General features: G+C 38.8%; 1 protein-coding gene across 1 annotated transcript in view; it reads right to left on the bottom strand.

Moving 5' to 3' along the window:
• The window catches only part of ROBO2 (roundabout guidance receptor 2), a 652483-nt gene that overhangs the window by 172222 nt on the left and 457358 nt on the right, over window positions 1-22903 (bottom strand). Inside the window, exons 3-4 of the mRNA XM_068968049.1 lie at window positions 16325-16482; window positions 13302-13422 (exon numbers count right to left, since the gene is read on the bottom strand). Of these exons, the coding sequence (XP_068824150.1) occupies window positions 13302-13422; window positions 16325-16482 (279 nt within the window). The remainder of the gene's footprint in view (window positions 1-13301; window positions 13423-16324; window positions 16483-22903) is intronic.

Here is a 22903-nt window from a genome sequence, read left to right as displayed (position 1 = left end):
CTGTCTGATCATATATTGAAACATTGGGGAGAAATCTCAAGGGCTATTTGCTGACTGCTTATCAATTAGATTAGAGTCCCTCTGAATGACTTGATTCCTAATTATACAGCCATAGAGTGATCAGAGACAATGTCTTTGCCAATGCAATTAACTTTTTTTTATGTGAGATTAACTGGATTTGATTCACCTGCATAACTTGCTTACAAGGTTAGTCTCTCTTGAGACAGTAGTATTGTTTGGCAGTGTGGTACTATGTAAAGAACAGCTCTCAAGTAGTCAGGTCAATTTAGTAACAAACTGGCATTGTGGAAAAATCCAACTTTGTATGCAACTGTAATAAAATCAAACGCTAAGTCTCCTTGTACTTACGTCAATAATATTCAGAAAGCAAAGATTCAATTTAACTCCCAAATCATAAATTTGAAATGTGGTTCCATAATATATCTAAAGTTTCTTACTTACACGCTACATTGAAGGAAATTAAGTGCCCAGAGAATTTCTCTTTTCAACTGTATTCAGTCAGTGAATAGGACTATAAAATTGGCAAAGGCTGTGCCGTGACAGCTATTACTAGGACAACCTTAACAATTTAAAATAAGCTTTGTTTGACATTATAAAAGCAGCATTATGACAATAATTAGATAGGTAGGGTCCTTCAAGTTCTCTAAGAACAAAGCTATGCAGTAAAAGCACATGAGACCTAACCACTGCTTGTAAATCTTATCTCAACTTCAGCTGACCCAAGAGGGTCCACCACCCAGTCGTGCCCATTAAAGGAGGAAGTCAGAAAGCTAGACCGAGTGTTATTTAAATAGGTATGTATGAGGGGCAGGGGTTATGACAGCCATTGAATGTGAATTACTGTGCCCTTCCAAAACAGACTGGATGATAACGATCAGTCTGCCTAACTGTGATTAAATAAATCCTGGCTGCACTAATTTCTTTTCTTGCCAAGAATTTTCTTTGTCTGAGAGAAACCATCCTGTGAAGCAAAAACAAACATAGGTAAATGTTCTCAGACGGAAAAAATAAATGCCTTTCTCACCATTTTTGGAGGCAAAGTTTCATGTTATTGCTGATATGAGTCATGGTGGGAGCAGGGGACCTGTCTATTCATTTTCTACTCTATTTGAACTCTATTTTCTACTCTATTAGAGCTTGGCACATAGTAGGTGTTCAAGAGACATTTGTCAAATAAGTTAACAAATAAATATTTTGTTGTTTTAAGGTTTGCAAGTTAATATTATTTAAGAGAACTAGATTTTATCTTTAACAATTATATTGATTTCAATAACACCTTATGTTTTGAATTCTTAAATGAAGGGCACACATTATCAATAAAGCATAGATATATCCTAAGGTACATTATGAGAAGATTTTATTTAGAAAAGAATATTAGTAAAATCCTGAAATGCAAGAGAAGTTAAAAATCCATGAAATAAGAACAAGATGCTATAAATAAGAAATAATTCAGAAGAAGAAAGAGCTAGGAGATTTAACATCTAATTAATGAATTTATGCTTGACAGAAAAATAGAACAGATAAAAATGAACAGTGTATTTTACTGAGTTGTTTGAATACAGCATTTTTAGATAAGATGCTTACTAAGTGTCTAACTAGTAAGAGAAAAAAGTGCCAAACCAAGGCATGGTATTTGAAACATTTCCGAAACATGGGATAAAGAGAAAGTACTGAGTAAAGCTGAAAGAAAAAGAAAAGAAAAATGATCACATAGGAATCAAAAGTACAGCGAACTTCTCAAGAGTAACAGTACAAACAAATCGACACTTAAGTGACACCTTTAATATTCTAAGCAAAAATATTTTTAAAAACTGCAATTCTATAACCAGCCAAAGTATCCATTGTTTTGGATAGAATAGAAACAGTTCTGTCTGGAACATGCTGAAGGCTCCAATCAAGGAGAAATCTGGAGAAAAATACTATTCTGAATACAAGAGGGAACTAAGAAAAAAATACAAATATAGGATACAGGAAACAGGGAAGCTAGCATCAGAGGAAAGGGGAGATGAATGTCAGAATGAAGTTTCTGGGTAGATCTAAATAGCATCCACCCTGGTTGGACACAGTAGGAAGTCTAAGGCCTCCAGAAAGGGTGTAGCAACAGTGGACTTACTAGCTAAACAGAATTTAGAGAAATTTAAATCTCTTGTTTCAGTTTCAAGAATTCATGACAGGTATAGCTAACACAAGTAAAAGGGAAAATGGACTTATTATAAACACATTATTGATAGGAGAGATTTTGCAGAAACTACCACCTCTGGCATGAATATGTCTACAGTCAATAATGTGTTAATTGAAAGAAGATGGAATATAAAGCCAGAAAAGTAATGCTATTATAACAGCATAACACTTAGCTCACAGTCCATATTTACAATATTATAACTTAAGCTATTGATATTAATATAATCAATGTTTCTGAAGTCAATATACTGAAAGGACAAAAAGAGGGTGAGTGCTGGTGAGAAACTGAGGAACAAGGTACTGGTAGGCCAAATCATCATCTTCCAAAATAAGAAGTCAAAGTAATGTATAAAATTGCAGAATAAGCACAAAGAAATATGAGAGCATCCCAGAAGAAAAAGCAAAACAGGCTTATAGAAATGTTCAAAGATGAGAACTGTGTGTGTATCCACATGAGGATATGTATGCTGGGAGGAGGGGGCAAGATATCTCTGCATTACATTGTAAGATTTGTAATACTTCTAATATCTATAAGAAATGTAGCAGAAAAATCATTTTTATGTATCATTTCCTTAAACATTTAAAAATCATTGGGAAAAATTTTCTTATTTTTTGGTTGTTTTTTAATGACAGTTCAATTCTGCATAATGGATATCTCAAGCTACCCATAATTGGAAATTTAATTATATACTTCAGCTCTAGTTGTTTTTGTCTTCAGGAACTCTAGAAGTTAATTAATGTTTGTAAATTGCTAGAAAGTATTTTTTATGAAGACATTATGGCTTCCCAGGTGGTTCAGTGGTAAATCTGCCTGCCAAGCAGGAGATGCAGGTTCAATTCCTGGGCTGGGAAGGTCCCCTGGAGAAGGAATTGGCAATCTACTCCAGTATTCTTGCCTAGGAAACCCCACGGAAAAAGGAGCCTGGAGGGCTACAGTCCATGGGGTCACAAAAGTGATGGACATGACTTAGCAACTAAACAGCAGCAGCAGACTGTGTTAAAGATTTTAGTGTCCTTCTACACTAGGATGCCTACTTCTAATTTTTACATGCCGTACTGCCACTTAACTAGGATGTTATTTTCTAGTCAGCAAATACTAAAGAACACCATAAAAGAGCGGCCAAGAGGAGATACTCCACGTCCAAGGTCAGAGAAACCTCAGTAAGATTGTAGTTGCTGGAGCAGCTGTGAGGAAATATCGCACATCAAAGTGCAAAGGAGAAGCCCTAGCAAGATGGTTCAGTTCAGTCGCTCAGTTGGATCCGAATCTTTGCGACCCCATGAATCGCAACACGCCAGGCCTCCCTGTCCATCACCAACTCCAGGAGTTCACTAAGACTCACGTCCATCGAGTCAGTGATGCCATCCAGCCATCTCATCCTCTGTCGTCCCCTTCTCCTCCTGCTCCCAATCCCTTCCAGGATCAGAGTCTTTTCCAATGAGTCAACTCTTCGCATGAGGTGGCCAAAGTACTGGAGTTTCAGCTTTAGCATCATTCCTTCCAAAGAACACCCAGGACTAATCTCCTTTAGAATGGACTGATTGGATCTCCTTGTAGTCCAAGGGACTCTCAAGAGTCTTCTCCAACATCACAGTTCAAAAGCATCAATTCTTCAGCACTCAGCTTTCTTCACAGTCCATCTCTCACATCCTTACATGACCACTGGAAAAACCATAGCCTTGACTAGACGGACCTTAGTCGGCAAAGTAATGTCTCTGCTTTTCATGATGCTATCTAGGTCGGTCATAACTTTTCTTCCAAGGAGTAAGCGTCTTTTAATTTCATCGCAGCAATTACCATCTGCAGTGATTTTGGAGTCCCCCAAAATAAAGTCTGACACTGTTTCCACTATTTCCCCATCTATTTCCCATGAAGTCATGGGACCAGACGTCATGATCTAAATTTTCTGAATGTTGAGCTTTAAGCCAACTTTTTCACTCTCCTCTTTCACTTTCATTAAGAGGCGCTTTAATTCCTCTTCACTTTCTGCTATAATGGTGGTGTCACCATATTGAAGTTATTGATATTTCTCCCGGCAATCTTGATTCTAGCTTGTGCTTCTTCCACCCCAGTGTTTCTCACGATGTACTCTGCATATAAGTTAAGTAAGTAGGGTGACAATATACAGCCTTGATGTACTCCTTTTCCTATTTGAAACCAGTCTGTTGTTCCATGTCCAGTTCTAAGTGTTGCTTCCTGACCTGCATACAGGTTTCTCAAGAGGCAGGTCAGGTGGTCTGGTATTCCCATCTCTTTCAGAATTGTCCACAGTTTATTGTGATCCACATAGTCAAAGGCTTTGGCATAGTCAATAAAGCAGAAATAGATGTCTTTCTGGAACTCTCTTGCTTTTTCCATAATCCAGCAGATGTTTGCAATTTGATCTCTGGTTCCTCTGCCTTTTCTAAAACCAGCTTGAACATCTGGAAGTTCATGGTTCACGTATTGCTGAAGCCTGGTTTTGAGAATTTTGAGCATTACTTTACTAGCATGTGAGATGAGTGCAATTGTGCAATAGTTTGAGTATTCTTTGGCATTGAATTTCTTTGGAATTGGAATGAAAACTGACCTTTTCCAGTCCTGTGGCCACTGCTGAGTTTCCAAATTTGCTGGCATATTGAGTGCAGCACTTTCACAGCATCATCTTTCCGGATTTGAAATAGCTCAACTGGAATTCCATCACCTCTACTAGCTTTGTTTGTAATGATGCTTTCTAAGGCCCACTTGACTTCACATTCCAGGATGTCTGGCTCTAGGTGAGTGATCACACCATCGTGATTATCTTGGTTGTGAAGATCTTTTCTGTTACAGTTTTTCCGTGTATTCTTGCCATCTCTTCTTAATATCTTCTGCTTCTGTTAGGTCCATACCATTTCTGTCCTTTATCGAGCCCATCTTTCCATGAAATGTTCCCTTGGTATCTCCAATTTTCTTGAAGAGATCTCTAGTCTTTCCCATTCTGTTGTTTGCCTCTATTTCTTTGCACTGATCGCTGAGGAAGGCTTTCTTATCTCTCCTTGCTATTCTTTGGAACTCTGCATTCAGATGCTTATATCTTTCCTTTTCTCCTTTGTTTTTTGCTTCTCTTCTTTTCACAGCTATTTGTAAGGCCTCCTCAGACAGCCATTTTGCTTTTTTGCATTTCTTTTCCATGGAGATGGTCTTGATCCCTGTCTCCTATACAATGTCACGAACCTCTGTCCATAGTGCACCAGGCACTCTATCTATCAGATCTAGGCCCTTAAATCTATTTCTCACAGAACACGGTTCTGTCTCAGTCTCTGGCGTCCCTGGGTCCTGTTGTGCACAAGGTTTGTTTAAACCCTCTTAAAGTCTCTAGCAGGAATGGGGTTTGATTTTAGACGTGAATTTACCCCTCCTACTGTCTTGCTATTTCTCATTCCCACTTATGATTATACAGTGGAAGTGAGAAATAGCAATACTTATGATTATACAGTGGACGTGAGTAATAGCAAGATGGTGGGGGATAAATGTACATCTAGAATTAAATCCCATTCCTGCCAGAGACTTTAAGAGGGTTCAAACAAAGGGACCCCACAGAGATGAGACAGAACCGTGTTTGAGCATTACCTGTGGAGGTATAGGTCGGCAGTGGACTGCCACAGGGACAGCGGCTCTGGGTGCACCAGACTTCGGTATGGCATAAGCCCTCTTGGAGAGGGTTGCCATTAACCCCATCATATAGCCGCCAGAACTGCACAGACTGGGAAATACACTCTTGGAGGTCACAAGCAGATCACTGTACACCAGGATCCAGGGGAAAGGAGCAGTGACCCCACAAGAGTTTGACCCAGACTCTTGTGTCCAGGAGTCTCCAGCAGAGGCATGGGTTTGTGGTGGCCTGCTGCAGGGTTGGGGGACTGAGTGTAGCAGTACATGTATGGGATCTTTTGAAGGAGGTCACCATTATCTTCATTACCTCCACCATAGGTTGGCCCCAGGTACATGGCAGGGAGGGAACACAGCTCCACCCAACAACAGCAAACTGGAGTAAAGATTTACTGAACATGGCCCCACCCACCGGAACAAGACCCAGTTTTCGCCTTCAGTCAGTCTCTCCTATCAGGAAGCCTCCAAAGCCTCTTATCCTTCTCCATCAGAAGGCAGACAGACTGAAAACCACAACTGCAGGACCTAATAGAAGCAGAAGATATTAAGAAGAGGTGGCAAGAATACACAGAAGAACAGTATAAAAATGATCTTCACGACCAAGATAATCATGATGATGTGATCACGCACCAAGAGCCAGACATCCTGGATCAAGTCAAGTGGGCCTTAGAACGCATCATTATGAACAGAGCTAGTGGAGGTGATGGAATTCCAGTGGAGCTCTTTCAAATCCTGAAAGATGATGCTGTGAAAGTGCTTCACTCAATATGCCAGCAAATTTGGAAACTCAGCAGTGGTCACAGGAATGGAAAAGGTCAGTTTTCATTCCAATCCTAAAGAAAGGCAATGCCAAGGACTGCTCAAACTACTGCACAACTGCACTCATCTCACACACTAGTAACGTAATGCTCAAAAGTCTCCAAGCCAGGCTTCAGCAATATGTGAACCATGAACTTCCAGATGTTCAAGCTGGTTTTAGCAAAGGCAGAGGAACCAGAGATCAAATTGCCAACATCCGCTGGATCATCAAAAAAGCAAGAGTTCCAGAAAAACATCTATTTCTGCTTTATTGACTATGCCAAAGCCTTTGAATGTGTGGGGCACAATAAACTGTGGACAATTCTGAAAGAGATGGTAATACCAGACCACCTGACCTGCCTCTTGAGAAACCTGTATGCAGGTCAGGAAGTAACAGTTAGAACTGGACATGGAACAACAGACTGGTTCCAAACAGGAAAAGGAGTACGTCAAGGTTGTATATTGTCACCCTGCTTACTTAACTTATATGCAGAGTACATCATGAGAAACACTGGGCTGGAAGAAGCACAAGGTGGAATCAAGATGGCCGGGAGAAATATCAATAACCTCAGATATGCAGATGACACCACCATTATAGCAGAAAGTGAAGAGGAATTAAAGTGCCTCTTGATGAAAGCAAAAGAGGAGAGTGAAAAACTTGGATTAAAGCTCAACATTCAGAAAACGAAGATCATGGCATCCAGTCCCATGACTTCATGGGAAATAGATGGGGGCAAAGGCTAACAGTGGAAACAGTGTCAGACTTTATCTTTTGGGGCTCCAAAATCACTGCAGATGGTGACTGCAGCCATGAAATTAAAAGACGCTTACTCCTTGGAAGGAAAGTTATGACCAACCTACATAGCATATTCAAAAGCAGACACATTACTTTGCCAACAAAGGTCCATCGAGTCATGGCTATGGTTTATCAACGCTAGGGTCATGTATGGATGTGAGAGTTGGACTGTGAAAAAGCTGAGCACCGAATAATTGATGCTTTTGAACTGTGTGTTGGAAAAGACTCTTGAGAGTCTTATGGACTTCAAGGAGATCCAACCAGTCCAACCTAAAAGAGATAAGTCCTGGGTATTCTGTGGAAAGACTGATGCTAAAGCTGAAACTCCAGTACTTTGGCCACCTCATGCAAAGAGTTGACTCATTGGAAAAGACTCTGATGCTGGGAGGGATTGGGGGCAGGAGGAGAAGGGGACGACAGAGGATGAGATGGCTGGATGGCATCACCAACTCGATGGACATGAGTTTGGGTAAACTCTGGGAGTTGGTGATCGACAAGGAGGCCTGGCGTGCTGCGGTTCATGGGGTCTCAAAGAGTCGGACCCGACAGAGCGACTGAACTGAACCAATCTAATCACATGGACCACAGCCTTGTCTAATGCAATTAACTATGAGCCATGTTGTGTATGGCCACCTAAGATGGACAGGTCATGGTGGAGAGTTCTGACAAAATGTAATCCACTGGAGAAGGGAATGGCAAACTACTTCAGTATTCTTGCCTTGAGAACCCCATGAACAGTATGAAAAGGTAAAAAGATAGGACACTGAAATATGAACTCCCCTGGTCAATAGGTACCCAATATGCTACTGGAGATCAGTGGAGAAATAAATTCAGAAAGAATGAAGGGATAGAGCCAAAGTAAAATCAACATCCAGTTGTGGATGTGACTGGTGATGGGAGCAAGGTCCAATGCTGCAAAGAGCAACATTGCATAGGAACCTGGAATGTAAGGTCCACGAATTAAGGCAAATTGGAAGTGGTCAAATAGGAGATGGCAAGAGTGAACATCAATATTTTAGGAATCAGCGAACTAAAATGGACTGGAATGGGTGAATTTAACTCAGATAACCATTATATGTACTACTTTGGGCAAGAATCCCTTAGAAGAAATGGAGTAGCCATCATGGTCAAAAAAAGAGTCTGAAATGCATTACTTGGATCCAATCTCAAAAACAACAAAGTGATCTCTGTTCGTTTCCAAAGCAAAACATTCAGTATCATAGTGATCCAAGTCTATGCCCCAACCAGTAATGCCTGAGAAGCTGAAGTTGATTGGTTCTATGAAGACCTACAAGACCTTTTAGAACTAATATCCCCAAAAGATGTCCTTTTCATTATAGGGGACTGGAATTCAAAAGTAGGAAGTCAAGAAACACCTGGAGGCACAGGCATATTTGGCCTTGGAGTACAGAATGAAGCAGGGCAAAGGCTAACAGAGTTTTTCCAAGAGAATGCATTGTGATAGCAAACACCCTCTTCTAAAAACACAAGAGAAGACTCTACACATGGACATCACCAGATGGTCAATAGCAAATTCTGATTATATTCTTTAGGTATGACCTAAATCTAATCCCTTATGATTATACAGTAGAAGGGAGAAATAGATTTAAGAGACTAGATCTGGTAAGACAGAGTGCCTAATGAACTATGGACAGAGGTTCATGACATTGTACAGGAGACAGGGATCAAGACCATCCCCAAGAAAAAGAAACGCAAAGAAGCAAAATGGCTGTCTCAGGAGGCCTTACAAATAGCTGTGAAAGAAGAGAAGCAAAAACCAAAGGAGAAAAGGAAAGATATACTCATATGAAGGCAGAGTTCCAAAGAATAGTAAGGAGAGATAATAAAGCCTTCCTCAGTGATCAGTGCCAAGAAATAGAGGAGAACAATAGAAAGGGAAAGATTAGAGATCTTTTCAAGTAAATTAGAGATACCAAGGGAACGTTTCATGGAAGGATGGGCTCAATAAAGGACAGAAACTGTATGGACCCTTAGAGAAGCAGAAGATATTAAGAAGAGGGGGCAAGAATACGCAGAAGAACTGTACAAAAATGATCTTCATGACCCAGATAATCACAGTGGTGTGATCTCTCACCTAGAGCCAGACATGCTAGAATGTGAAGTCAAGTGGGCCTTAGGAAGTATCACTATGAAAGAAGCTAGTGGAGGTGAGGGAATTCCAGTTGAGCTATTTCAAATCCTGAAAGATGATGCTGTGAAAGTGCTACACTTAATATGCCAGCAAATTTGGAAAACTCAGCAGTGGCCACAGGAATGGAAAAGGTAGTCATTCTGTCCCTAAGAAAGGCAATATCAAAGAATGCTTAAACTACTGAACAATTGCACTCATCTCACACTGGTAAAGTAATGCTCAAGATTCTCTAAGCCAGGCTTCAAGAGTATGTGAAGTGAATTCCAGATGTTTAAACTGGTTTTATAAAAGGCAGAGGAACCAGAGATCAAATTGCCAACATCCTCTGGATCATGGGAAAAGCAAGAGAGTTCCAGCAAAACATCTATTTCTGTTTTATTGACTATGCCAAAGCCTTTGACTCTGTGGGTCACAATAAACTGTGGAAAATTCTGAAAGAGATGGGAATACCAGACCACCTGACCTGTCTCTTGAGAAATCTGTATGCAGGTCAGGAAGCAACAGTTAGAACTGGACATGGAACAACAGACTGGTTCCAAATAGGAAAAGGAGTACGTCAAGGCTGTATATTGTCACCCTGCTTATTTAAGTTATATGCAGAGTACATCATGAGAAACGCTGGGCTGGAAGAAGCACAAGCTGGAATCAAGATTGGGAGAAGATATATCAATAACCTCAGATATGCAGATGACACCACCCTTATGGCAGAAAGTGAAGAACTAAAGAGCCTCTTGATGAAAGTGAAATAGTAGGTGAAAAAGTTGGCTTAAAGCTCAACATTCAGAAAACGAAGATCATGGCATCCAGTCCCATCACTCCATGGGAAATAGTTTGGGAAACAGCGGGAACCGTGTCAGAGTTTATTTTGGGGGGCTCCAAAATCACTGCAGATGGTGACTGCAGCCATGAAATAAAAAGACGCTTACTCCTTGGAAGAAAAGCTATAACCAACCCAGACAGCATATTAAAAAGCAGAGACATTATTTTGCCAACAAAGGTCCATTTAGTCAAGGCTATGGTTTTTCCCTTGGTCACGTATGGATGTGAGAGTTGGAGTATAAAAAAAGCTGAGTGTCAAAGAATTGATGCTTTTGAACTGTGTTGTTGGAGACGATTCTTGAGAGTCCCTTGAACTGCAAGGAGATTCAAGCAGTCCATCCTCAAGGAGATCAGTCCTGAGTGTTTTTTGGTAGGACTGATGTTGAAACTGAAACTCCAAAGTTTTGGCCACCTGATGCGCGTTCTGACTCATTTCCAAAGACCCTGATACTGGGAAAGATTGAAGGCAGAAGGAAAAGGGGACGACGGAGGATGAGTGGTTGGATGGCATTATCAACTCAATGGACGTGAGTTTTGGTAAACCCCAGGAACTGGTGATAGATGGGGAGGCCTGGCGTGCTGCAGTCCATGGGTTCACCAAGAGTTGGACACGACTGAGCGACTGAACTGAACGAAAGATGAAATACAAATAGGTTTACTAGAAAACATTTTTCTGGATATAGAGCACCAAAATAAAATAAAGAAGGCTTCATTATACAAAGTACACTAGTTATTTTATTTTCTCTAAGAATTGAGGAATCAATGTACAGGAGGGGTCTTTCTCAAACAATAGTAGTCACAATCTTGAAATATTTAAGCCATCATGACTCTTTTTAATGTTTTATTCCTTGGTTTGGATTTTTTTTTTTCAGTTTCAACTATGGAATTTTACTTTTTCCCACAACTTATACTGTACCTATAACCCCTTAGGTCAGTTCTGACTATACCACAATATAAATGTTTCTCTGCTCCTTAAATCAATTGTTCCAGAAGAGCTGCCTGTAGATAAATTTGATCTCTTTGGTTTACAGCTGTTTTCAAAATAATTTAGAAGTCCCTCCTGGAACTCCTGACATAATTAGTGAAATTCTGTAGTTCTAATCATGTTTTTAAAGAAAGTAGAGTAAATATGTCATAACACAGTCACTTTTGACAAATCTAATTACTTGGGTATTAACAATAAACACTTTCAGTTTTCTTCTGAAGGCAATATATAGAGCTGTAATGCAATATTTTTCTGTTCTGAAGCTGGTGGTAGCTGCAGTAGAACAGAGATGACTGTTTCTTTAAATAGCACAGCTGTACTTGGGGGTTTTCAATGCTAGTGTTTGGTGACCACTAATTTCATATCTTAGCAGGCAAAACTGTATTTTGTTCATTACAAGTGAAGCACAATCTGAGACTCTTAAAGGTGACTGCATGATATCTAAGGGCTAAATGGATACTCGTCTGAACTCCACAGGACAGAAACTAACATGCACACTTGAAACAGTTTTGTTTTTACTGTTCAATTCCTTTCATGAAGTATGGGATTTCTCCTGGTTTTGTCCTTTGGGACTTCAAGCTACTTAGTAGCCACAAGGAGTATGACTAGAGATTACCTGGTACTCAGAGCAATTGAAAAGAGAGGTCTGCACTCCAGCACATATTCATAAAGCACACCTAACACTCTAAATGTAACGGAAATCACACTATGGCTCTTTTTTGCATCATGGCATTCCCATTACACCATGGGTGGCACATCCCAAGCTACCAAAGAAGTTTCTTTAGGGATGCATGCCAGCTTCTGATGCTGTCCTCGGCGTGTTCTGGAGGAATGACATGGTATCTTAGATTATGCACAGATCCAGAAGATTATTTTATTGGCACAAAAAGAGTAATCTAAAATTCACAATTATCTCATGTTTTTAAAAAAACGCACTGTATCTGTAACACTGACTGTTTTATTCATATATATATATATTTTATATATATAAACGTATATATATATACACACACATCTATATATAAATATGTGTACGTGAGTATGTTTGAGTGTATTCATATAATATATAACTCCATACAGATACTTGAATGAGACTTCAATATTTTCTGAAAGATGTTTCATTTTCCAGTATCTTGAGGATCTCCATTTTTTCCCAATTTTCTGTCACTGTATTAATATTTCTCTTTCAATTTTCCACAGCTGCTCAGTATTTTCCTTACTTTTGTTTATTCCATCATCTTTATCATCTCTAATTTCCTCCTAATGTTTTCTTTACTACTTCTGTGATATAGATCTAGTCATATTTTAACTAAAATTAACTAAATTACTCCAACTCAAGAGGCCCTTGGTTCTTAAAGTTGAAGAAACATGAATATCATAGCAAAATAGTTTAACTTTTTTCTATTTTTTGATTCTGTGTGTGTATCTAGCAAGCTAGTCTTTCTATCATGAGCTAAAACTGCAAGTAGCTCAATCTGAGATTTTTTTTTTAAGTAGAAGACAAAGTGAAATGACTTTACAGTGTACTCTCTAATTTTTAAAAGCCTTATCTCATGTCATGTACATAATAAATATTTGATAAAGGCATCACAATGGAATGAGTGATAAACTTTAGACAGATATAATCTCCAACAGATTTTGAGACAGAGTAATTTTTAACATTTTGATGAAAGGCAAAATCTAATAAATATATAGGAATGAAGCAGGTAAATTGTTTCAAAAGCTTAATTTTCTTCAAATCAAAGATTTCATCTGAAAGACAAAACCAGAAAACAAGACAATTCTAGTTTATTCAGCTCACTACAAGTCATAAGTAACCATACCTATATGGCCTGGTGTTTGCTATTAGCAAAAATATTTAAAAGTGAAGAAAGAGTAGATAATAAACAGCAATTTATAAATTAAAAGAGAGTTTTACCAAAGACAGTCAGCTCTGCCGGATCACTGTCTCTCTCTCCCACCATGTTGGTGCCCACACATGTATACATCCCGGCATCACTCTTTCTGGTATTGGAGATCATTAGTTTCCCACCACGGATCTGTTAAAATTGGAGGGGGAAAAAAAGAAGTAAATAAAGGAAAATGGAGAATAAAAGATACAGAGAAAGAAAGGTCATTAATAAAAAATCTTGAAAAATTAAGCACGTAATTTTTCTCTAGAAGAAATAGTTGAGTGTCTAAGACAGAAAACTCCTCCACTCTTTTGGCATCTTTTAAATTATGCTTCCATGTAAGCCCCCATATTCTGTTTCTAGAGAATGCTTCTTTACGGCAGTCTTCCTCTCTCTTGCCTGATCCTATTTCGAGACTTGTGACTGCTGCCATTAAAGCTCATGGTTGGTCTTCACTCTGAAATTCTGTTGAATGAATTTCTATTGACATCTGTCATCAGAAAGAAGCACTAGATATTTTATTTGGATAATATAATGAGATCCAATTGACTCAGAAGAATTCAATGAGTATTTGTTGAGTACTTCTATTGGCTGGGCAGTGTTCTAGGTCTTTGAGATTCAGCAGTAAATTAAATAGTAAAAATCTCTGTCTTCATGGGGTATTTGTTAGCATTAAAATTATCTTTGTCTCATCTTAACTGTATTTATAAGACAACTTTTGAAGAGGGACGTGAGGTTGAAAAAAACAAATAATTTTTTTGAATGATGAGTATGACTTGGTACAAACTGTTGGCTTTGTATATGTGGCCCCTAAATGTTTCTTAAATAAGAAGCATTTCTGTTTGAATAAACAAATATAATGATGTTAAAATATTGTTTGTTAAGAGGATACTACAGCAGAATAAGCTTTTCAGTAAGTGTATCATCAACTTACAAGTTCTTTTCCAATTTTTAGGTTTTTTGTGTTTTTAACAATCACTCTTAAAAAAATATGAGATAAGAATATGCTGGTTTCCTTCTTTACTTTTTAACTTCACAGGCAGACACAACTCAAGTAGATATGTTTTCATCAGACATATTTCAGGCTCTAAAACTAGCCACGTCATAACAAAGTATTTCAACATTTTTTTATACTTAGGAAGAAAAGATCATCAACCTTTTCTCAACTAAATGCAGTAGAATAAATGGTAGGTTATAAACCATGGAGGCCATTTCTCCTCCCCTTGAAAACGAAACTGACAGTATGATTTGATTTGTTCAGTGGAACTAAAGCAACATTTCACTGGAAGAAAGGCACTTGTACGTAGGAACTTGACTGCTTGCTGCAGTTGGAACCCTGAGACAACTATGGGAATTAGCTCAAGCCAACTGCAAGCTAAGTCACCTCAGTCGTGTCTGCCTCTTTGCAACCCCATGGACTATAGCTCACCAGGCTCCTCTGTCCATGGAATTCTCCAGGCAAAAATACTGGAATAGGTTGTCATGCCCTCCTCCAGGGGATCTTGCCAACCCAGGAATCAAACCCGCGTCTCTTATGTCTCCTGCACTGGCAGGCAGGTTCTTCACTACTCATGCCACCTAGGGAGCCCCTAGCCCAAGCGAGTCCGCTGGAAAATGGGAGGCTAGGAGGAGCAGAACCAAGATGGCTGGCTTGAGAGGTAGTTAATGGCCAGACATGTGAGTTCAGGAAAGTTATCCAAGATCATTCAGCTGCCAGCACACTTTCAAACAAGCCACAGAAGCTGGAGAATGCTTAGCAAAGATCAACCAACCTGGCTGAGAGCAAAGAACCGTCAACTCAGGCACAGAATCACAGAGTAAATGCAATAGTTGTATTGTGGGGTGATTTGTTACAAAGCAAAAATTTAATGATTACAAACACAAAAAAGGAAATCTTGAACAGGAGCACATTTTCCCAAGTTTGGTAGCCAAGCACAGGCCATTGGGAACCACATGATTTTTCACCAAATCTCCACAGTGTCCACAGTTCAAAACAGAATACTCATGTGAATATGCTGTGATTTTTGCATGGCCTCACTGGTTCTGTGTTATGATATAATCACAATGTACACATAAGAATAAAATCTCACTTATAAGATATTTTTAAAGATAATAGACACCCAGACTATATGGACGTTTTAATAGAAACGGCACATTTGTTCTGTTAAATGACACTATTTTAAGTAAAATATATTTATTCTTAGTTATTGTACTGAGTACAAAAATTGTACTAAGAACAATGTCAGACGTTTGAGGCATTATCTACTATTTCAGTGACCAGCTCTCATAAACTCCACATACTAATGTTGAGTAGATCCTCTGAAAAAATAATCTGTATACCATTTCTCTAACTTTTTACCATTTTCTGGGTGTTTTGTCTTGATATTAATCAACTGATTAATGATGATCAATTTCCCTTGAAAATGGATTATTTTTCTGTAAGGGTCAAACTGTAGAACTTGGCAGTTATTTTAACATTGATTTTACTTTACATTTCTTAAACTTTGAAATGAATTCTCATAATATTTTAGTTATAAATATTACATTGGAAAAACTGGAAAAGAGCTTGAAATATTCATCACCACAAACTATTTCCTCTTATAATTTTGAAAGTAGTGTGAAAAGAAATGTTTTAGTTAATACAGTTTATGGTCATCATTTACACTTTGACACTTAACATACTGCATGATCAATAAATGCATCTGGAGTTCCTAAAAAGAGCTTTGACATCAATATTCTACTACAAAGATACATTTACATATTCAGATTGGTCCAGTTATTAATATACCATATACACTTTATTTATATAATTTTTGTCTCTTTGAGGCCTCATTCTAAAGTTTTCATTTGGGTATCCTTTTTCAGTCTTTTCAATATAGTGTAAGTAGTAATTAGCACTCAAATAGAGTTCTATAATTTTATTAATGATAAACAAATAAATAAAAATAAAAGTAATATAATTAAAATATTATAGATAATATAAATAAAATACATCTATTTTAAAGCTTGGTATCCAACCCCTCTGGGCATCCATTCTAATTTTACTCACACTTATTCTTTCTTCCTTGTCATCAATTCGAATTTTGTCTTTTTTCCAGTAGATAGTAGGTTCTGGGTGTCCCCGGGGAGGCTGGCACTCCAGGATTGCAGGCTCTCCAGCTGCCACTACAACATCTGTGGGATTTTGCCGGAAGTCATCTCGTAACACTGAAGAAAAATAATTGCAGTAAAAGAAAACTCAGAGACAGTAACTTTAGGTTTCTCTTGCAAAAGGTAACTTTAAGTTTTAAACATGCCCGTCTTAAAATATGTCAGTGCCAACCTGAGTGCTCATCAACAGAGAAGTTACTAGTTATATGATTATGAATCTCTACTATTAAATCTGAGTTGAAAATGAGATAAGCTGGAGGAAAATAAGATGAGAAACACTCATGATGCAGTTTTGAGATTTAATACAAACTCAAGGTACAAAACTGTTTAGGTAATATGATCCCATTTTTCTATTCAAAAAGCATATATGTATACATACATGTATATAAATACATTAAAATTAATTGCTATGCTTGTTAAACTTAAAGCCCTGAAACATGTCATATGCACATGGTCTGGGACCATGTATGCACGTCAGTCAGGGAGGGGAAGTGGAGTGTGAACTCTCTGAGAAACGCTTTCTGGTGACATGAATATGGACAAGATCCACACTGTTTTCATCACACTTCCGAAGATAGATTCATTGTTCACCCTTGTAACGCACTAGCACCCACATACACAGGGCTACATTTTCATTCTGTCTGCATCTCCACCTGCCGAGCGACATCTGGGCAGCGTGACATTCGGAGCAGAGATATCCCTTATAGCAGCTTTGCCAGTCTGAATTTCCCCTCCTTTCATTAGGAGAACAGCAGGTTGGACCTCCATTGTAACCTCTGAAAATCTGGCATGCCTGGCTCTCCAAATGTCACCTATCTATCTCTGTACTTTTCTTCCCCTGGCAAGATGAAAAGCCTGGAGAAATGACTCCCTCCTATCACATTGCAGAATGCTGATTTATTTATCAAATAAGGACTATATCTATTTTAGGGTAAACATTCAAAAAAGTAGTTGAGAAAACAGGTGGAGGAGATGAAGGGGTACAACCTACCAGTTATAAAATAAATCAGTTACAAGAAAGTAACAGACAGCAGAGGGAATATAGCCCATGTTTTATAATAACTTTGTATCATGCGTAATCTATAAAAATATTGAATCACTATGTTGTATGCCTGAAACTAATGTAATATTGTAAGTGAACAATACTTCAATGAAATTTAGTCGAAAGCAGCTAATACACCGCATAACACAACAGCCTCTGCTTTTTATAACCGCTTTGACTTTTTCTATTCTTTGATATTCTAACACTGACAAGTTTTTTTTCTCAATATACTTTGGGCTAGAACAAACAATCACACACTCACACAAATACATGTGTGTATATGTATGTGTATGTATATGCATGTACGCACACATATATTTTATGTATGTAAACTGGTCAAGCTATTTGAAACTGGTCAAATTATTTGAAATCAAAATTGGGCAGCTTGTGCTAGCCTGGTATGTAAATCATCTGCTGCAAACATGGATTAGGTCAAACCAACTGCTTTTGATGTCCCATAATGAGACCCACTTCAGCACTCTGCTTCTTTGTTGGAATAAGTCTCCAGGTTAATTGTTATTCTTCAAATAAATAAAAATCCTGTCCTGAAAATAGGTCCAGAGAGAAAACTGAGTGACTTTTAGGGCTTTTCTTTTCTTGCTTCTTGCAACAACATGGTTTTCCATCTTAATGAAGTCGTGGCCTTTTATGAGATTAGAGAACCTTGTCTCCTATTGAAGGAGCCGTAAGAAAAAAGTGAGCACAAATTGCTCACTCTCAGTTTATAAGCTGATTAATTTACTGCTTTAGCTGCTGTGGAAATGTGTTCCATTTGAGCAGAGTGAACTGCATATTTTTTGAGTTCTCTTGTCTAACTGGCAAGAAAGATGTGATTTATATGCATACGGGTTTGCTTCTGAATGGGCTGAGAGAAGTGTGCATTAATGTGATGTTCCAACAGGAGGGGAAGAAGGGGTTAACACTGTGGTTCTCTATTGCAGGTAAATCCTCAAGGGATAGTAAGCTGGTGACTCATTTATATTCTAATAGAGAACAGCTGCCTATTTATGCAATGTTAAGACCTGCAAAAATATGGTAACAGGGTGGTGAGCACCCCTACAATATCCGGTCCTGGCAGCAAATGGTGTTTTGGCAGGCCCTCAATCTGTTCCAAAATGACACATCTGGCCAGTTGGAGGACCTTCTCCAGAATGGTCTACTCACAAATCATAAGCCAAAAAGCCTCCACTCAAATGGCACTTAAGACCACTGCAAATCATTCAGAAACACAGTATTACATCAATTTGCAACAAACCAAATTAAGACCAAAAAAAAAAAAAAAAAGTCCTTTGACATAGGAGACAAAAAAGGAGAAAAATATCATAACAAACTAAGGGCTGCTACTCTTAAACAATATAACATGTGTTTATGGCATTCACACAAAAAAAGAAAATGACTCCAATTTGCAAATGAAGCCAAGAAATTGAATATCAACTGTAATTTCAGGCTTTCAGACTATTCACCCAGAGAGTAGGGTGAGATAATAGTATAATTGGTACTGTACCCTCTTCAACTTGTAAAAGGCTCTTTGGGGGTTTGTAGAATAATTCATTTTTGCTCAGTGACACCATTTCTTTTACCCTGTGTCTTTGGGGGTACTAAAATATTTTCTTTTCTCTCAAATAAAACATTTTGGAGAAAAATAACCCTTTCAGGAGAGTCTAGCACAGCAACAAAGAATCTTAGGAATAAGTCTTTTTTTGTTTTGTTTTGTTTTTTTTGCTCTTGGAAAGTTGTTATTTTAATTGAGGGATAATTACAATATTGTTGTAGTTGATTTCTTCCATATATCAACATGGATTAGCCATAGGTAGACATATGTCCCCTCCTTTTTGAAACTCCCTTCAAACTCCCACCCCATCCTACCACTCTAGGTTTTCCTCCTTCCCACCTGGAAAAGGTAATTTTTACTCTTCTCAAATCATATAAATGTTCTGACATTTGGTTCTATGTGTCTGAGGTTTGTATACCCCTTAGCAAGTATAAAAACAGTAAAAGTAAATAGTATTTACCTATTTTTGGCTAATTCTTAGTTTCTGTCTTGGATTTTGCCCTCTGCTTTATCACAAGTGATTTAAAAAAAAAAAATGGGCCGTGTTCTTTATAGTAAAGGATTTATATATGTGAGTAAAGGGAACTGAAACAGTTCCATAAATATAAAAAAGTAAAGCAAGTCCAAATTGAGTCTCTATGTATTTTTTTCTCATTAAGCCCCTATTCTAGAAAAAAAAAAAAAGAGCCACATTATCACTGTGGCTTGAGAAGTGAGCCAAAACAAGAACAGGCACCAATATGTGTATTACCTAGAGCTCCAAACAAAGTCTTTAAATAGGGTGAAGAGAAATAAACATGAACTGAAAAGAATCTGGTTAAAATGACAAAAGCTGGGAGTGGGGTAGTGGTAAGCAGTACTTAAAAGAAAAAAAAAATAATAGGTAGACTTTTGATATAGTACGCGCTTTGCAGATCTAAGTTTAGAATACAAGGGCTCAAATCTCCACAGGGAAAAACAGAAATGTAGTTGGCTGGAACCCAAATATTCATTTCTCTATACGAGCTGAAAAGCACAAATGAAAGTTCACTGAGCTAGTTATAGCCTGGATTAGACCTGAATTCTTTTTACATTAACATGCACAGTGACTTAGAAAGTTATTCTGGAACATGAGTAGATTCAGAATTACTACTGTGTTTGGTATGATAGAGTTCATATTCATGACATGAATATCTATAACAAATTATTTCAGTTGTACAGGAAGATACTGAATACTACAATATACTTTACACAGTCTTATGAAATGGTTAAGGAATACTGTATTAAACAAAGATGACATGATGGGGCCTGTGGAGGGCTTTGGAATGACCTATTTATGTGGTAGGTAAGTTTAGAGTGTTAATCCTGTCTGACTCTAGAAAGAAATGGCAACCCACTCTAGTATTCTTGCCTGGAGAATCCCAGGGACGGAGGAGCCTGGTGGGCTGCAGTCTATGGGGTCGCACAGAGTTGGACACAACTGAAGCGTCTCAGCAGCAGCAGCAGCAGACCCTACATCAAGTCATTATGCTACAATGATTTGTAACAGCACCTGCATCTATCTTTCCTGTCACCGCTGCCCTAGTTCAGGGTGTCTTATCTCTTCCTTAATTACTTCAAGAGTATTCTACTTAAACTTTTCATCTGATTTCTCTTTTAATCTCTCTACTGTGGCTATTATGAGTTTGCTAAAGTGCACATACGATCACATCCATTACCTTTTCACAACTTTTAAAAGGCTCTTAAGAAAAAATTCTCTTCTTAATGTGACACCAGAGTTGTATATCAGGTCACCAATTATATTTTCAGGCTCATCACATACATTCCAGCAACCCTCCTATACTAGACACACAGAGGACCATCTCATTATCAGTGTACATTAGCATATATAATTTTTCTACTTGAAAATCTTCCCTAGGTAACTCTTTGTCCCCATACTTTTCCCTATTTCTTTCTTTAAACACACACTGTCCCTTTGGTGTCAGTTTCAGATTCACTCATCCGATATTTCCTTTTATATATACATTGAACTAGGTGGTGGTCGGAGAAGGCAATGGCACCCCACTCCAGTACTCTTGCCTGGAAAATCCCATGGACGGAGGAGCCTGGTAGGCTCAAGTCCATGGGGTCGCTAGGAGTCGGACACGACTGAGCGACTTCACTTTCACTTTTCACTTTCATCCATTGGAGAAGGAAATGGCAACCCATTCCAGTGTTCTTGCCTGGAGAATCCCAGGGACGGGGGAGCCTGGTGGGCTGCCGTCTATGGGGTCGCACAGAGTTGGACACGACTGAAGTGACTTAGCAGCAGCACTAAGCTGTATTTGACTCTGCAACCCCATGGACTGTAGCTCGCCAGGCTCCTCTGTCCATGGGATTTCCCAGGCAAGAATACTGGAGTGGGTTGCCATTTCCTTTTCCCAGGGATCTTCCCAATCTGGTGATCAAATCTATGTCTCCTGTATTACAGGCGGATTCTTTACCACTGAGCCACCAGGGAACCCCCACACTGGACTGGATAAATCTCCAAAGGGCTCCCATCTTGAAACAGATGAATTCATCAAGTATACTTGAAATGCTGACTGAACTGATGAACTCCTCTTCAAAAGGGATGTGTTACAGTCTTTTTCTTATCATATAAAATAGACTACTGTGTCTTAATTTGATTTCAAAATGTCATTTCTGAAGAACAATTTTGTTGGTAGGATTTAGAAGACAGTGCATTTTTGCAAGCTCGCATCTCTCAAAAATAAAAGCCAGGCCATTCAAAAAGGTCAGAAATCAGTCATTCAAAGCAACGACATATTTATGTACAACCAATAAAATTGTTACAAAAAATGATAGTATATCATAGTAAATATGTGGGCTAGGGAAGAAGTGACGGCCATTCCTACAAGTGGTACACATTATTTTCCCATCCTCATCAGCAGCAGCCCCAGAACAACCTCTCACCATGGCGGATGAGCAGGTGTAATCCCAGCCAGCCTGAAGCTCAGGTCCTCGACTCTACTTCCCAGGGAAGTGTACTCTCTCTCCCAGCTGCACTAAATGGCTGCTATCAGCAGCCATGCTGTGACCCCAGGGGGAGCGCCTGTCTCAGGATAAAACTAAGACTCTGCACACTAGAAAAAAAAATCTGGGTTCTTGATGCCATAACTGAACAAATCAATCCTGAAGACTGTGTCAAATCAGGACTTCCTATTTCTGTGATCCAAAGTAATTCTTCCATTCATTCATGAAGTAGAAGTCACTCAGTTGTGTCTTACTCTTTGCGACCCCATGGACTGTAGCCTGCCAGGCTCCTCTGTCTATGGGGATTCTCCAGGCAAGAATCCTGGAGTGGGTTTCTATTTCCTCCAGGGGATCTTCCCAATCCAGGGATCAAACCCAGGTCTCCTGCATTGCTGTTGGATTCTTTACCATCTGAGCCACCAGGGAAGCTCTTTCATTCATAGGCCAGTTTAAATAAAGTTGCCCCTCTCAAATGAAAGTTCCCCCCTGACAAGCTATAATAATGCTGCATTTTTCTGAAGTTGCAATGACCCAAAACCTACTACATCTACAGAGGAAACATCATTCACAACAAACCACATTATTATATTTGGTATAGTTAAGCAAGATAAGGTCAGAGTGGACAGGCCAGTCACCCGCTACACAGACACAATCTGATATTTAGGGAACAATCACAAGTGGTTTCTTCTGCACAGAAGGGGAATGGGAAAGAAAGAACTCAGTGGGGCGACATCCTGCTACCACTGCGCAAGCTGACACTCTGGCCCTTCTGCAACACGCTGACAATTCCAAAATGAGAAGCTCTCACCCCTCCTCATCCTGCTGTGATTCCCTGTGCAAGCAAATCCACTCAGCAAATGGTCCAGTTAAACCAGCACAATGATTGGAGCATG

Source organism: Capricornis sumatraensis, chromosome 1 (assembly GCF_032405125.1).
Source record: "Capricornis sumatraensis isolate serow.1 chromosome 1, serow.2, whole genome shotgun sequence".
NCBI lineage: Eukaryota > Metazoa > Chordata > Mammalia > Artiodactyla > Bovidae > Capricornis > Capricornis sumatraensis.
This window is presented reverse-complemented; position numbering and strand designations above follow the sequence as displayed.